At 38.8% G+C, this 15,437-nt stretch overlaps 1 protein-coding gene across 2 annotated transcripts in view; it reads right to left on the bottom strand.

Moving 5' to 3' along the window:
• The window catches only part of P4ha1 (prolyl 4-hydroxylase subunit alpha 1), a 53,161-nt gene that overhangs the window by 15,632 nt on the left and 22,092 nt on the right, over positions 1–15,437 (bottom strand). The window contains exons 5-9 of one of the 2 annotated variants that reach the window (XM_048451745.3): positions 14,662–14,799; positions 9,539–9,778; positions 6,960–7,156; positions 4,270–4,446; positions 1,985–2,055 (exon numbers count right to left, since the gene is read on the bottom strand). In XM_048451745.3, coding sequence (XP_048307702.3) covers positions 1,985–2,055; positions 4,270–4,446; positions 6,960–7,156; positions 9,539–9,778; positions 14,662–14,799 — 823 coding nt within the window. Of the gene's footprint in view, positions 1–975; positions 1,047–1,984; positions 2,056–4,269; positions 4,447–6,959; positions 7,157–9,538; positions 9,779–14,661; positions 14,800–15,437 lie in introns of both variants that reach the window. The other variant, XM_048451744.3, reaches the window with a different exon arrangement.

The raw sequence follows: 15,437 nt of genomic DNA, 5'->3' as shown, positions 1-15,437 counted from the left end.
TGTAATTCCTGCCCTCCTATGCAAAGATGGGAGGTAAAGAAAGAAGTCTCAATTACCCGGAAGATCAGGAGTCAGTCAGTCCTGAGTAAACAGCATGGCAGACACAGCAAGAAAGACCATGCTTCACCAACTGGAGAGAGAACCAACTCACAAATTCAGAGAAGCTCTGATTTCTACATGTCCACTCTGGCATGTGTGCACACGGGCACAACACACATAATAGCAATCAATCAATCAATCAAGCTTTAACAAATTTAAAAAGTAGCTTCAGATTGAGTTATTTCAACTATTATTAATACATGTTAATCTAAGCAATTACTCTCAAATATATTTCAATGTTTATAGTGAGACGGGGCAGAGCTTATATTTATTTCTATAACTTTTGTATCTGTAGAAAAACTTTACTTAGGGTTAGAATGCAGCAGAATCAAGAGTAATGACATTTCTGCTTTCATTTTCTAATCTGAGAAGCCATTATCACATAGGTGAGTCACTGCTGTACTAACCTTACTTGGCCTTAGTACATGGTACAGTTTAATCTGTACCGTGATCCTTAACTGTTACTTCTAACTGTTGCTGAACGGAAGGAATTGAAAGCTGACTTGTAGGAGCCTCACTGTCCTTCTAGGCATTTCTTTTACAGTTAATGGTGACCAGATTAACTACAGCAGAGTTTGCTGCCTTGGGCCTTGCACTGTGCAGAGAGCCTTTAGAGAATTTTTTCACCATAAGACACTTTCCATATCAGCATTGCTGGAGCCTTACTGGGCATTTTATACTTATCAACGATCTGGAAACTGCCTGAAACTGCCTGGATCTATCTGCTTATTGGTCCATTATGAAAATCAAGCACAGACTTCAAAACCTTCCCCTGACATCTACATCTCAGAAACAATATCATATATTTTGTCGAAATTAGATTCTCAAAAAAGAACACTCCAAATATGCCTCAAGTTCTCTCCATTGCTCCCTTACCTCTTAGATACTCTGTACTGTGCTGTGGTCAATTTCCCCGTCTCAGGGTCATGTACTGTAGCTCGGCTCAGCTACGAAAAGAAAAAAGAGAAAGGACAAAGGCTTACACTCCAGCAGGCCATTGGGCTTTGTTCACTTTTTTTGTTTTGCCAAGCCACAGGTGATTGGAAGGATTCCGATTGGTCTGCATGGCGGGTAATGGGTCGAATCAGCAAAACGTTCAGAAAGGTGGCAGAAGAGCAGCCACTTCTAAGTCAGGAGAAAATGGCTGACGGAATTTGACTGCAAATGCATTTATTGTCCTTTCGCTTTTTTAACTAACGTCATTCAAGGCTGTATGGAATGATCTGCGGCAGTGGGTTTCACAGGAGCTTCCCCAGGTCTATAAGTTCAATGTTCTTCAAATATAGTTTACAAAGTATTCGAAATTAGTTCATCATTTTAAAACTTTCATCGGGATGAAACTGTCTTCCAGTTTCTCTGCATCATTCAGGTCAACAGAGATCACAAGTCGTTTGAAAGACTGAGCTCGGAAGCAGAACTGCTCTTTCCGCAGCCAACTTTCGGGCAGTGAGAAACTCCAGTAAGAACAGATTACTTCATAATGACAATAACAGATTAAAGGCGAAAGACCAAGCGGACAATCGCTGTGCAGGAGGGAGTGAGGCACGTCAGCACTCCACCCCACATGAAGGGACTGCTGCTTCTTCATTTCCCACTTTCACAACAGAGGGCTTGAAAAGAAAGGACCAGGCCATTTCCTGAGTGTTTAATATCTGACCTTAAAAATTCCTGAAACATGAGGCCGAACAGAGATAAAACAGAACTTCTAGTTCAAGGGGAAGCCTGTGAAACACAAAGCATGCTTCCATGCGTTATGCTTCTATGTGTACGGCGGCCACTTGAGCTGGAGACTGGAAATGATCTACTTCTGTAAATGAGTAAGAATTCCGGTAGGATGTTCAAGACACTCTTTAGGAGGAAAAATATGCAGCATACAATCTCTTACCTTTTGCTAATTCTGTAATGTACCGTCTCCAAGTCTCCTGTTATTGGGTTTGAAATGGTGGCTCGCCTCAGCTGTGAAGCCAACCATCAAAATAATTGCATTACAAGACAAAAAATGAACCACATTTCCCTAACCAGTCAGAACTCTCCGTTTTCTTTTTTCTTTAAACAAAAGAGGGTGAATAGGAAAATATCTAAATACCCTTCCAATCACCTTGTGTTGAGCCTTAAAAGTCAGTTAGATTTTTGGTGTGTTTCTTAAAAATTATTTTAATTGCTTTTGCACTGCATGAACACAGGCCACACAAACAGAAAAGACTGGAAATTAAATTCTTCAATACTTAGAGAGTGTGATAATGAGAAGAAAAATTCCTGAAATGTAAAGTACAATTTATGGCTTAAAGAATGGCTGTTTGTGCAGGGTGGATGTGGCACATGCCTTTAATCCCAGCACTAGGGAGGCAGAGGAAAGAGGAGCTCTCTAAGTTTGAGGCCAGCCTGGTCTACAGAGCTAGTTCTAGGATAGCCAGGCCTATATAGAGAATCCCTGTCTGAAAAAACAAAAGACATATTAATAATAATCAGCTACTCTAAAACCTCAGATTTAACTCCAGTGAGACATGTTTACAAAGGTTAATAAAATTTGTTTTAAGGTCATTTCTTCATCTTTTCAAGAGATAACATGACTCAGTAATAGACACAGGAAAACAGCCTTTCTGTGTGAGGAGAACAGCAGGGCAGCTGGGGTTAAGGGAAGACGACAGCCACGACAAGCATCTCAGATTTTCTAAAATGGGGCGGCAATTCTGACATGACAAGCAAATTAACTAGTTGTCGCTGAATTTATTCACCAAAAACAATCCCAACTAGAGACCTTCTATCTCAAAAGTGAATTCCTAACAAATATCCTACCAAGAAATATTGGTAAAGTGAGTCTGAAAAGGACTGAATTAGGAATTCAAAAGAAAATGAGAAAATACGGAGTCATTTTAAGAGGCATTCTGCTTGGAAGCTGACTTGTGAGAATGGCCCCAGACAGCACCTGATGCCCCACATTAAACCTATGTACTTACAATGTATTTTTAAAACTTTAAAAATTTCAAGTTTATATGGACAACATAAATTGGACTTGTGGTTTGTTTTTCTTCTTTTTTGGGGGTACGGCCACAAGGGTGGGGGCACTGGGAGGAGTGGGAAGTGAGTGTGATCAAGGTGCGCGATGTGCAATTCCCAGAGAATCAATAACAATACGTTAAGAAATTAGAAAAGGAAATTTCAAGTTTATCTAAGCACACACACACAGCCAGCAGACCCGCCAGCTTTAGAAGTAAAAACCGGATGCTACTGTGAGCACAGGATTTAGTCACCAGAGACGAAGTTGAGCAGCTGGACGGAGACCACACAGCTGTCAAAGCTCGAAAACTTACTACCCTGACCCTTATAGAAATGCATCAACCTCTACGTATTACAACAGAAAAAAATAATAACCAGAATTTATTTAATAATCTCTACAAAAGCTTGCATTTTATTATTATTAGATGTGCTGTTTTAAAGAACAAGCTGATGGGGAAAGAAAGGACAGAGGGATGGTCTCCACAGTCCCACACAAAAGACAAGTTTCTATGTCAAACACTACATGTATAGAATTAGGCATAACTCACATTCAACTATTTTTCTTGATAAGATAAATTAAGGGCTGGGGAGACCGCTCAGCAGTTCTTCAGAGCACTTTGTTGCTCTTGCAAAAGACTGAGGTTCGATTCCCTGCACCCACACGGCAGAACACAACAATCTGTAACTCATGTTCCAGAAGATCTGATACCCTCTAGCCTCCATAGGCACAGCGTGCACATGGTACACGGACACACATGCAAACAAAACACCCATATACATAAAATAAAATTAAAAGAATATATATAAACTAAAATTAGGAAACCATAATACTATTTTAAAATTAGCAAGATACCTATAAAAACAGACTATGTATAAAAAGGTTTAGCTTTGAGTGGTACTGAAGGCTACAAAATATGTAGGTCTTCCAGGAATACAGCAAAAAACTATTTTTTTATAAAAGAACACGAATCTATGGTTTCCATTACTTACTGTTTAAAGCCCAGCAATACGGCATATTACTTATGTAGATAACAAACTGAGACAGCCAGCATAAACCATAACTTAACAACACTATGTTGGGGCAATAACACTTAAAACCTTCTGAAGTTATGGCCACCTTGCAAAGAAAAGATTAACACAAACATTCAGTAAACTGAGAAGAAAAAAAGTTACCCTTGGTTTTGCTAAGTCTTTGACAACCTCAATTTCTGCATCAGAAATAATATCATGAAAACGAATAATACGCGGCTTGTCCCACTCATCCTCCTGTTTGGCGGGAGCCAGAATAAATTTAGGATTTCGGTTTCCATCGTGGTAGCGGCAGAACAGCTTTTTTTGTCTCCGAGGAGTCTAAATATAAAGAAAATAATAAATATATTAAAATATTACCCACTGTCGATTCCTCTATGGGCTAAAAACAAGAACTATGATTACACACACACACACACACACACACACACACACACAGAGAGAGATGGTCTCTGGAAAATCACACAAAGCAGCAATATCCTGTAGACGTTTTGCATCAAACCAATCATTTATGATCTTTAAAATGTTATTAATGATTCTTAGGATTTGGGGGTGCAGCTTGGTAGTAGAGTGGGTACCTGGCATAAGAAAGGCACTGGGTTCAATCCCTAGCACTAAAAAATATAAAAGATTATTTTCTGGAGAAGAGGGAGGCCTCAAATAAGAAAATAAGGTTATGTTTCTTATTTCCACCATTCTCTTATCAAATAAACTATAGGTATTATAAACATCAAATAACATTTAAATATTTACTTAAAAGGGGAAAAAATAAACCCAGCATTTCTCCAAAATAACAAGGAGGCAGCCAGGAAAAAAAAAAACCCGCAATTTCAAGAAGGGGGGAAAAAAACAAACATAAAAAGACTAAACAAACTTTTTCTGATTATTGCACAGTTAAAAGCTTGCGGTAAAAACAGCAGTTATGGTAATATTGTGTGTGTGTACACTTTTAGCATATATATATATGTGTGTAAGCACATGTGAGTGCAGTGCCCATTAAAGTCAGAAGATGTTGGTCAACTCTCCTGGAGTTACAGGGGGTTCTCAGTCACCTGACATGGGTACTGGGAGCTATACTCAAGTCCCTGGAAGAGCAGCAAGCACTCATAACCACTGAACTATCTCTTCAGCCACAGTAATAGTATATTTTTAACAGCAAAAGCGAAAATGAGTAGCTATGAAAAAGAGAAAATAAGTTCTTAAAGAAACCAGGCATTTGTATTATTGAGAATGGTAACAGGACAGACAACAAAGCAAATAAATGTTTCTTTCAACAGTTTGTGCACATGCAGCAATGAAATAAGCTATTACTTTGTTTTAAAGGCAAGGTCCCTTACAGTCCAAGCTGATTTCAAACTCAAAACCATTTGCCTCAGCCTCTAGGGTGTTTGAATGATGGTTTTACAACCACGTGTCATAAGCTTCTGGCTCTTATCTTAAACATATATGTCATATATGACATTTAACTGTTAGATAACAAGTAATTTATTTTTCTTCATGTACTTCAAGAGTCAAATTCAAGGCTTTCTATCAAATAAATCTTTTATAATGATGAATGTAGCAACTCGAAAAGGGGATGCTTCTCTAACTATGAGCAGAGCTGACATTCATGCAGCATACTATATGGAGCCAGAATTCCATTTTGCTGACTTAAAAGTTACTAAGGACTGGGCATGTAGTTCAGTTGACAGAGTGCTTGTCTAGCATGCACAAAGCCTTGAGTTGACTCCCTAGCAATGTATTAACTGGGTGTGGGCATAGATGCAGAAGAACCAGAAGGTCAAAATTCCATAATGAATAAGATAAAGAGTTACAAATCAATAGTCTGTGAGGTAGGAGATCCTGTTTTCAAAACAAGTTCAGACCCATGGAAATTCACAAACTAACTAGATATTTGATTATTTGATATTATTATGCAACTTCTAGAAATCTATAAGATATGATAATAACCTCCAGTGAGTTTGATTTCTTATCTTTAAAAGATACGTACTCTTAGAGCTTGAATCTAAACTGTTTCTAAATTCTTAGCTTGGTCACTAGCCTGTGGTGTGCTTGGCAGGTGGTATCTTTAGGAAAGTCACTGGGGTGTGCCCAGAAGGTGATGCTGGAAATCCGTCCTTGCTGCTCTCTGCTTCTGAGCTGCTGTGGGGTAAGCAGCTGTGCTCCACCACACATTCTCTCCCCAAGATGCCCTGCCTTGCCATGAGCACAAAGGATGCAGTGAGTGTTATGGTTATAGACTGAAGTCTCGGAACCCCTGAACCCAAATGGATCTTTCCTCCTTTTAAAGCTGTCAATCTCCGGTATTTTATCAGCGATACAAAGGTGTCTGACACACACATTATTATTAGAAAAGAAATGAACAAAACGGTCACAGGAATCTAATGAAGTCTTTCTATTCTTGAATTGCTCATTAGCTCCCAATAAAAGCAAAAGCTTATTGATAGGAATCGTGATTCTGTTTATGATGATGCAATATACACATCTGTAGTTGGTGGTTAGACTATCAACATTCTTCAATGTCTAAATAGAAACCCTAACTTTAATTTCTTAGTAGTGAAAGAATTTAAACATTTTTTCAAGAGTTTACACTTAGGAATACTTACTCTAAAAACTCACTAACAATGTATGTCTGTTCATTTTGGGAAACAATGCGTACCACATGCACATTAATGCATTTTCATCCACAGTAAGGCAATACGGCACACTGCTTTGTGCAGTCATTCTGATTTTATCACATAGGCTTATATATACATAAACTCCAACTCTCTCTAGCACTATGCACAAACATATGCACATTCTCACACACACACAATTAACTTTTTCCACTTTACCATTTTGATACCCTCCCCACGGCACAGCATTTCGTACTTCTGTCTCTCTGGCAGGTAATCCACAGCAATCCCTTTTTTCTTTGGTGTCATTTTCTGATCAGACTGGTCACCTGAAGCAGATTTATTGGTATCTTTTTCTTTAGTCATTATATACTCAAAATATCTTAAGTTACCATTAGCTCTCTGATGTTCAGGATCTATTAGAGAGAAATAAAGAGTTTACATGGTCAAGTTTTCGGTTGTTCAATCAATCATCAAAAAACTGTAACATAAACACAGGAATCTAAAGTTTCTCTTCCTAATTAAGATACTTTTGAGAAAGGAGGCACTAATGTAAGTTATTAGTACCAAAAGAAGAGTAACTAGCACTGCCCTAGGCAATCAGGATAGAGCTGCCCTGGACAGAAACAGCTCTGGCGACAGAAGCAGTTTTGAACATTTAGGCAGCAGCTACTTCTTTCTACTTTGAGAACTTTAGTGACCAGCCCCAGAACAATGTTCAATCTCGTGTCAAATAACATTTTAGAGTCTTACTCAGCTGGGCATAGCGGTGCATGCTTTTAATTCTAGCACTTAGGAGGCAAAGGCAGGAAGATCTCGAGTTCTAGGCCAGTCTGGTCTACAGAGTGAGTTCCAGAACAGTTAGGGCTACAAGGAGAAATCTTGTCTCAAAAAAAACCAAAAAGAAAACAAAACAAAACAACAACAAAGTTCTTACTCATCTATGTATTTTAAGTAATGGGAAAGATCATTTTGTGGCTACAAAGTAATCACTACGTTAAAGACAAACCAGACCCACTTCATAACTAATATTTAACACAGACAGATGCAGACAAGCTTACATCTGATGGCTGAGTAGACATCAGCTCTAAATTTCTAAGTGTGAAGGAAAAAGGAAACTGAAGAGATGTAATTTTCGAACACGCCAAAATTCACTAACTGCCCCCAGAAATTACTAGTGATAATTTTTAGCTACATTCTAGTAAGGAAAACTAATCCAAGCAATCACAGAGATAAAAATAAAAAGAACAGGAAGTAGAGGCATCACTTGTGGCATTAATCAAAGTGTTCGGTTTGTAAATTATTTGTAGTTCTTTTGAAACAGATCACAATGTACGTTATGGCATATAATAAGAGAGAAAAGTAAATGTGTATAGTGAGGGAATATATACTATGATAAAAAAACTTGACTATTTTCTATATTAATAAATTTTCTACATGGAATACAAAGTATAATCTAAATAAAAAACCAAAAGAAAGACAAATGTTATTTGAACTAATATCTTGATTTATTCATCTAACTAAGAAACAAACCAATTATCATAAAGCTCACTTTCAGAAGATCAATCTTTTGGAGAAGTCTCGCTTTTCTAACATCTATCATCTTTAAGATTTATTTATTATTATGTATACAGCATTCTGCCTGCATGACAGAAGTAGGCACCAGATTTCATTAGGGATGGTTGTGAGCCACCATGTGGTTGCTGGGAACTGAACTCAAGACCTCTGGAAGACCAGCCAGTGCTCTTAACCTCTGAGCCATATCTCTGGCCCCCAACATCTATCATCTTACTCAGGTACACATTTTTAAATCACAGTACTTGAGAGGCAGAGGCTGATGGATCTCAGTGAATGTAAGGGCAGCCTGGTCTACAAAGCGAGTTCCAGGACAGCCAGGGCTGTTATATAGAGAAACCCTATCTCGAAAAACAAAACAAAACAAAACAAAAAATAAATAAATAAAAATTTTAAAAAATTATTAAATGTTGTTTCTTCATAATTTATTATTTTATATATTCTGAGACTCCATTTCCAAAGATTTCAACATAGCAGATCTTGGGTAGAAATCAAGGAATTCTGGTAGGCCTGAGAAATGGATCAGGGGTTAAGAGTACTGCTGCTCTTGAAAAGGGCCAGGGTTCAGTTTCCAACACCCACATACTTTCAAGGGGATGTGATACCATCTTCTGGTCTTAGTGATACACCTACACACATGCAGGTAAATACTCACACACATAAAATATATCACTTTAAAAAATTCTTGTATCAATACATTTTGAATATGAAATGCAAAAAATAATAATGTTCTTCAAAAGAAAATGGTTAGCAATTACTATGGCCACATGGTATGTAAATTTTCAACTGAGTTCTTCATCTAGCTTTGACCTATTTCTTTATTTATTCATTATTTTGTTTTTTGGAGAGAAGGTCTCACTGTGTAGTCCTGGCTGTCCTGGAACTCAAGATGTAGACCAGGCTAGCCTTAAATTCGTAGAGATTCACCTGCCTCTATCTCCCATGTGCTGGAGAATCAAGGAGTACACCACTATAGTCTGGTTGTTCCAGTTTTTAAATTCCCAGTGGAAAAAGAATGGCAAAGGAACACAGTGACTGCTGCGATACCATTGGGTGAAAACTCAGTTACTGCTTACTTTGAGGGTAAGTGGCGAGAAGACAAAGGACGTCTGGCGGGGCAAGTGCTAGACTTCTGGTGAAAGACACATGGCTGACTGTGTGGTTAAAGACAAGCAATAAGCAGGTAAGTGTGCAAATATCGTAAATTAGGCCAAATAACATACCTAGTTCAAGAAGCTTCTTTGTGAGTAAAAGTGCCTTATCCAGGTCTCCCTGCTGGTACACTGCATAGCTCAAATAGTCTAGAACAGAGACTTTGTCTATGGTGGAAACCTCGCCTTCCTCCAGCTGCATTAGTGCTTGCTCCATCCACAGTTCCGTGTGGTAATAATCTGCTTCTGTATAGGCCACTTTGCCCAACTCAAAGCAGTCCTCGGCCGTTAGGAAAGACTTGTGTATCACTCCTACGAACAGAAAACACAGAGCATTGGCAATCTTCATGTTGTACTATACTTACTTAGGGTTACATAAACTTTCCAAGTGCTACTTCACTTTGATTTGAACTTCTTAATAATCCAGTAGTAAGAAAAGCAATAATCAGCAAGGTGTGGGTAGCACCATCTTTAATCCCAGCACTCAGGAAGTCGAGCAGTGAATTCTCTGAATTCAAGGCCAGCCCAGTCTATATAGCAAGTCCAGCAGGGCTACACAGAGAGACCCTGTCTCAAAACAAATATACAATATATTCAAAGCAAAAATTAGCCTAATTTTATAAACAAACAGAATAATATGGTGTGACAGGATTACACACTTGGTACAAGGGATGTACCTCAAGCGCCTAAGGCTGAGGAGATGGCTCAGTGTAAAGGCACTAGCCTCCAAGCTCAAGACCTAAGGAATTGTCCTCTGACTTCCACATGCATGCCATGGCACCCATATGGCATACACACAAAATTGTTGTAAAAAAGTGAAAAAGAACCCAAGATTTAGATGAAATCATATAGCATACATGTTATTAATACCCATTTATCAAGTATATATAAAGCAGATGAAGTTACCAAAATGAAACATCAATCAAGATAAAACTTGCTATTATATAACACAGCAGGAATCATATCTGACTCAGAAGCAACAACAAAACTGCTATCTATCTTATGCCTAAGGAACAATCTGAAAAAGAGATGAACAGAAAGATGCACCAAAAGCAAAACAAACCGCTGCTAGTTTATCTTTTTAGAAAAACAGTCTTTTTGCTGCTAATTTTAGTGATTTGGACCTTCTCTCTCTCTCTTTTAATTAAGAATTTACCAATCTTATTGATCATTGATTCTTTGTATTGATGCTGTTGTTTCTATTTGACTGATTCAGTCCTGAGTTTGATTATTTCTTATCGTCTACTCCTTTTGAGTGTTAGTTCCACTCTTGGGCATATACCCAAAGGGCTCTCTACATTAAGAGACACTTGCCCAACCATGTTCACTGCTGTTCTATTCATAATAGCTAAAAATTGGAAACAGATGGTCATCAGCAGATGAATGGATAAAGCAAATGTAGTACACTACTCAGCTTTAAAAAACAAAACAAAACAAATAAACAAACAAAACCCCCACACAGCCAAATGGATGAAACTAGAAAAAAAAAAACCCAGACCCGAAAAGACAAATGTGGTATGTATCAGATTATACGCAGATATTAGCTGTTACATCAGTTTAACCGCAGAGGTTAGGTACAGAATAAGGGACTAGTGGGAAGGATAGTCATAGATGTACAGGGATGTGGGGGTGGGGCAAAGACAACAGAAATGGGAGTATCGAATAGGGGAAGGGAAGGAAATGGAGTTAAGGCAGAGAATACAGGGAATGCTTCCCAATGGAGTCTCACTGGGTACACAAACCACACTTGGGGGTGGGCCCCATGCCCAGCAGAGACGGTGAACACAAATGAATTCAAGAGTATTGGAGATTTTTCCCACATATGCTTTGCTGGGGCTTACAGATCTTTTGCTTAGATGTTATGGTTTCCAATTTTGTTTTTCTGGGTTCTATACGTGTGCAAATGTGTGTCTTAGAGTTGGCATGTGCTTCTTGTGGTTTTTTTTTTTTGGTGCTCCCCCCATTTGTTTTGTCCTATTTTGGTTCTTATCTTTTTAGATGTCTGTTGTATTCTAATGGGAGAGAGAAAGAAAGGGTGTGAATTTGGGTGGGCGGGAAAAGAAAGAAGGATACTGGAGGAGCTGGGAGACAGGAAACTAATCAGAATATACTACATGAAAAAACCTATTTTCAATAAAATAACAAAAAAAAAATCTGTTAAGTTTATACATCCCAATGAGGGAATGAACCCACCTACAGTAGGCAGCTCTCCCTATTTCAATTTAATAATAAAGGCAATCCTCCACAGGCAAGCCCAGAAGCCTATCTCTTCCCAGGGCATTGTACTTTGGTCAAATTGACAATTAATACTAACCAACAAACTGATAAAAGAAAATCCTGCTATACATCCCTGTATGGTCTGGTACTTGCTATATATGCAGGCTGGCCTCAGATTCATGGTAATAAAGTTTCAATAGCTGAAACTGGCAGGGGACACATTTAACCACAGCAGATATTAAAATCCTAATAGTTTAATGTGATATAATTCCAGAAACCAAACAGTCATATAAAATGTTGACCCTCATTACTGTGCTGCTGGTACATGTCTAAAATGAGTTCACGATTCGGCAAGCCTAAGTGTTTTGGGGCCATGCAAAGCACATGGGGGGAGTATGTACATCAACACACGCAGACATCACAGTAACAGTCTGCAAATGACAACATTCTGGCAGTGTTGTATGAATAAGCATAATGATAAAGGGCGGAAGATCTTCAGCTATTCTGCTTTGGTAAAGTGATTATGAATGTTTTCATTATTATCTATTCACAATTATTACAGAGACTGTCTGGGAATTTGGTTTTTGAAAAAGAAAGAAAAAAAAAAGACAACACAGCACCTGAAGATGAGATTATTCCACAGCTGGCATGAAGAAACAAGAGCATGGGAGAAAGGATACAAGCCCTCCATAGGTGCCATGTTTGCTTACCTCGTTAGCCTCTCACCAACCAAACCCCCATTCCTAACTCATGCATGTTCCATTAGAACTGTGTTAAACCACACAAAGTTCTTGTTAGCCCATGTGATGCATTAATCCCAGCACTCGGGAGGCAGAGGCAGAGGGATCTCTGGGTTGAGGCTTCAAAGCAAATTCCAAGACAGTAGGATCTACAGAGAGAAATCTTACCTCAAAAAGCCAAAATCAAATCAATCAAACAAGCAAAAAAAAAAGTGTTTGTTACTTATCTGAGTATGATGGGTTCTCTCCCTTCTGGCCTTCAGATATGTTTCTTCTGTCTAGAACACTTTTTCCTTGCCTACTCCTGTCCACCTCCTCCCCATTCTCCTGGTTAACACTTTCTTCATTAGATCTCAATTATTTTAATAGGTCTTCCATGAAGTCATTTTCACGTCTATGAAGCCCAGAATTAGGATCCCTTCTGTGTGCTTCTCCTACTATATCCGGAAGCTCTCCCTTCCTGGCATTCATTGTACCATTATCTTAAGAACAGAAGTGCCTTAAACGACAAAGGTATTGTCTTGTGCATTATATAATTTTTGGACTGATCTTAGTGTTGTAATTTAAAAAGCAGCATGCAAGAGAAAGATGCAATACAACAGAGCTCACATGGAGGAGTTTTTTATCAGAGGAAGGGAATCGAAAAAGCAGGGAGGGGAGGAGGGAAACGGGCCTCTAGGGACAGGAGTGGCAGAAGAGAAGAGGCAGAGGGAGGAAGAGACAGGCAGAGAAGCAGAGAGAGGGGAGGAGGGGGAGGGAGAGGGAGAGGGAGAGGGAGAGAGGGAGAGAGAGAGACAGACAGACAGAGACAGAGATGGGAGGTGGGCAAAACCCGTCTTTTAAAAGGGAACGCAGTGAATGTACACAGGAGGTGCTCTTAGTGGTTGCAGCTGAGGATGTATCCTGTCAGGACCCCTAGGGCAGGCCAGTACGATGCCTGATTATTAACACTTAGTAACTGCACATATGACATAATTAATGCCTATTGAATGTGGGATTGTAAACCAGAAGCCAAATTTTAAATGTTATAGTCCTATCAAATATTGTAATGAATGCAGTTAATAGAAATAGAAAATAGAATACAAACCTGATCAGTTCAATAAGCATTTGTTTATTAAAAAAATCTTACTTAATATAAAATATTAAATTTTACCATCCCACAACTTATCCCAAATGGAAAAAAAAAATGTACAAAAAAAGCATCTTTAGCCAGGCAGTGGTGGTGCACACCTTTAATCGCAGAACTGGGAGGCAGAGGTAGGTGGATCTCTATGAGTTCAAGGCCAGCCTAGTCTACAGAGTGAGTGTCAGGATAGCTAGAGTTACATAAAGAGAAACTCTGTCTCAGAAAGGAAGGGAAGGAGGGAGGGAGGGAGGAAGGGAAAGCATCTTCATCAACAACCATCTCTTTGTTTGGTTACTGAGAAAACCAGTTTCAGTCTGACTACAGACACATCTCACTTCTCTGGTGATAGTGAGAGAAGGCACCGAGACACAAATTCACAGAAAAAGTGACAGAAGCAAATTATCATAAAGTAAGATATAACTCAAAATTTTTGCACAAAATTTTTTGACCAATATAGTTACATACTATAGTAGGTTGCTTTATACTACAGAACATTTTAATATCTGTCCATATTCAGAACATCTTAGCTTTCAGTTAATGGACATAAAAGGATTAATCATCTTACAATTTTATCTACAAAGCATTTAAGTAATATCAGATGTTCTAAAAGAAAAACTAGAAAAATGATTTTTGTTATATACTGAAATTCCTTCCTTAGGCTGTTGCTTTGACATTATCAAGCTAAAAGCATTATCCCCTGCCATTAACTCCCAGAGAAGGGAGCTTTTCTTTTGTTCTCCAAGGATAGCAACAAGTAGGGCTACTGAGATGGCCCATCAGGTGGAACTCCAGATCCCACAGAAGGAGGAGCGAACCAACTCCCAGACTGTTCTCTGACCTCTACACATGTGCCACGGTACGTGTCCGCCCCCGCATACTCTCATAGCCTTGCAAATACTAACAACAAATAACTTTCTTCGTGAGCTAGAAAGCCAGGTATAGCAGTATATGCTTGTAATCCCGGCACTCAGGAGATTGAAACCGGAGACCAGCCTGATCTATAGGAGACCCTGTCACAAACAAATGTTAATACATAAAATTACTCATATTTCCTATAGGCTGAAGAGAGTAGCTAGGTGACAAACACTGATGAATGTGAAGAATTCTCTTACCTGGAAGATTGCCCTTTGAGATGGTGTCTGTGTCCAGATTGTAGGTGTCTTGCAGACGAAACAGAGCTTTAGCTGCCCCAACCTGATCTTCATCATTAGGGAAGTACTGCCTCTGAATGGTCAGGTTAGAGATAAAGCCTTGAAATAGAAAAAATGGTGGGGGAAGGCTGGGTTATAAAAATTCATTGACTTTTAATAGAGTATTATATAAAAAAAAACTTACCATTTTTCTACATTACCATGAAATTCCCACATGTTCACAAAAAAAAAAACAACCCACACTGACTAAGATGGAACAGACCATTAACTTCGATTCCCTACTCCCATTAAAAAGTAAACAACCTGAGGTCACTTCAGAATTACATTCCTATTAGTAAAGTTCTAATAATAACTGTTACACAACTTAACAAGGAAAAAACAAACAACCCAGAGGCCAGGAATGACAGCACATGCCTCTAAACCAAGAACTCCGACAAAGGTAAGAGGATGGCATATGTTGAGTGCCAGCCTGTCTCAAATTGCCCAAACAAGCCAGGCATGCTGGCCCACGCCCTTAATCCAGCATATGGAGGCAGAGGCAGGCAGAGTTTGCAAGCTGCAGACCGACTAGAACTACATAGGGAGACCCTGTCTAAAAAATACACAGAAGAGACAGAAAATACAAAACTGGTGATGTAGATCAATTGTAGAGAACCTGTATAAAAGGTGCAAAGCCCTGAGTTCCATTCTCAGGGCCCTTTCCCTGACAGACACAAGCACTACAGGATTCATATAAA

Source organism: Myodes glareolus, chromosome 18, assembly GCF_982192425.1.
Source record: "Myodes glareolus chromosome 18, mMyoGla1.1, whole genome shotgun sequence".
In the NCBI taxonomy this organism is placed as follows: domain Eukaryota; kingdom Metazoa; phylum Chordata; class Mammalia; order Rodentia; family Cricetidae; genus Myodes; species Myodes glareolus.
Note: the sequence above shows the minus strand (reverse complement) of the source record. Positions and strands in the feature narration are given on the sequence as shown.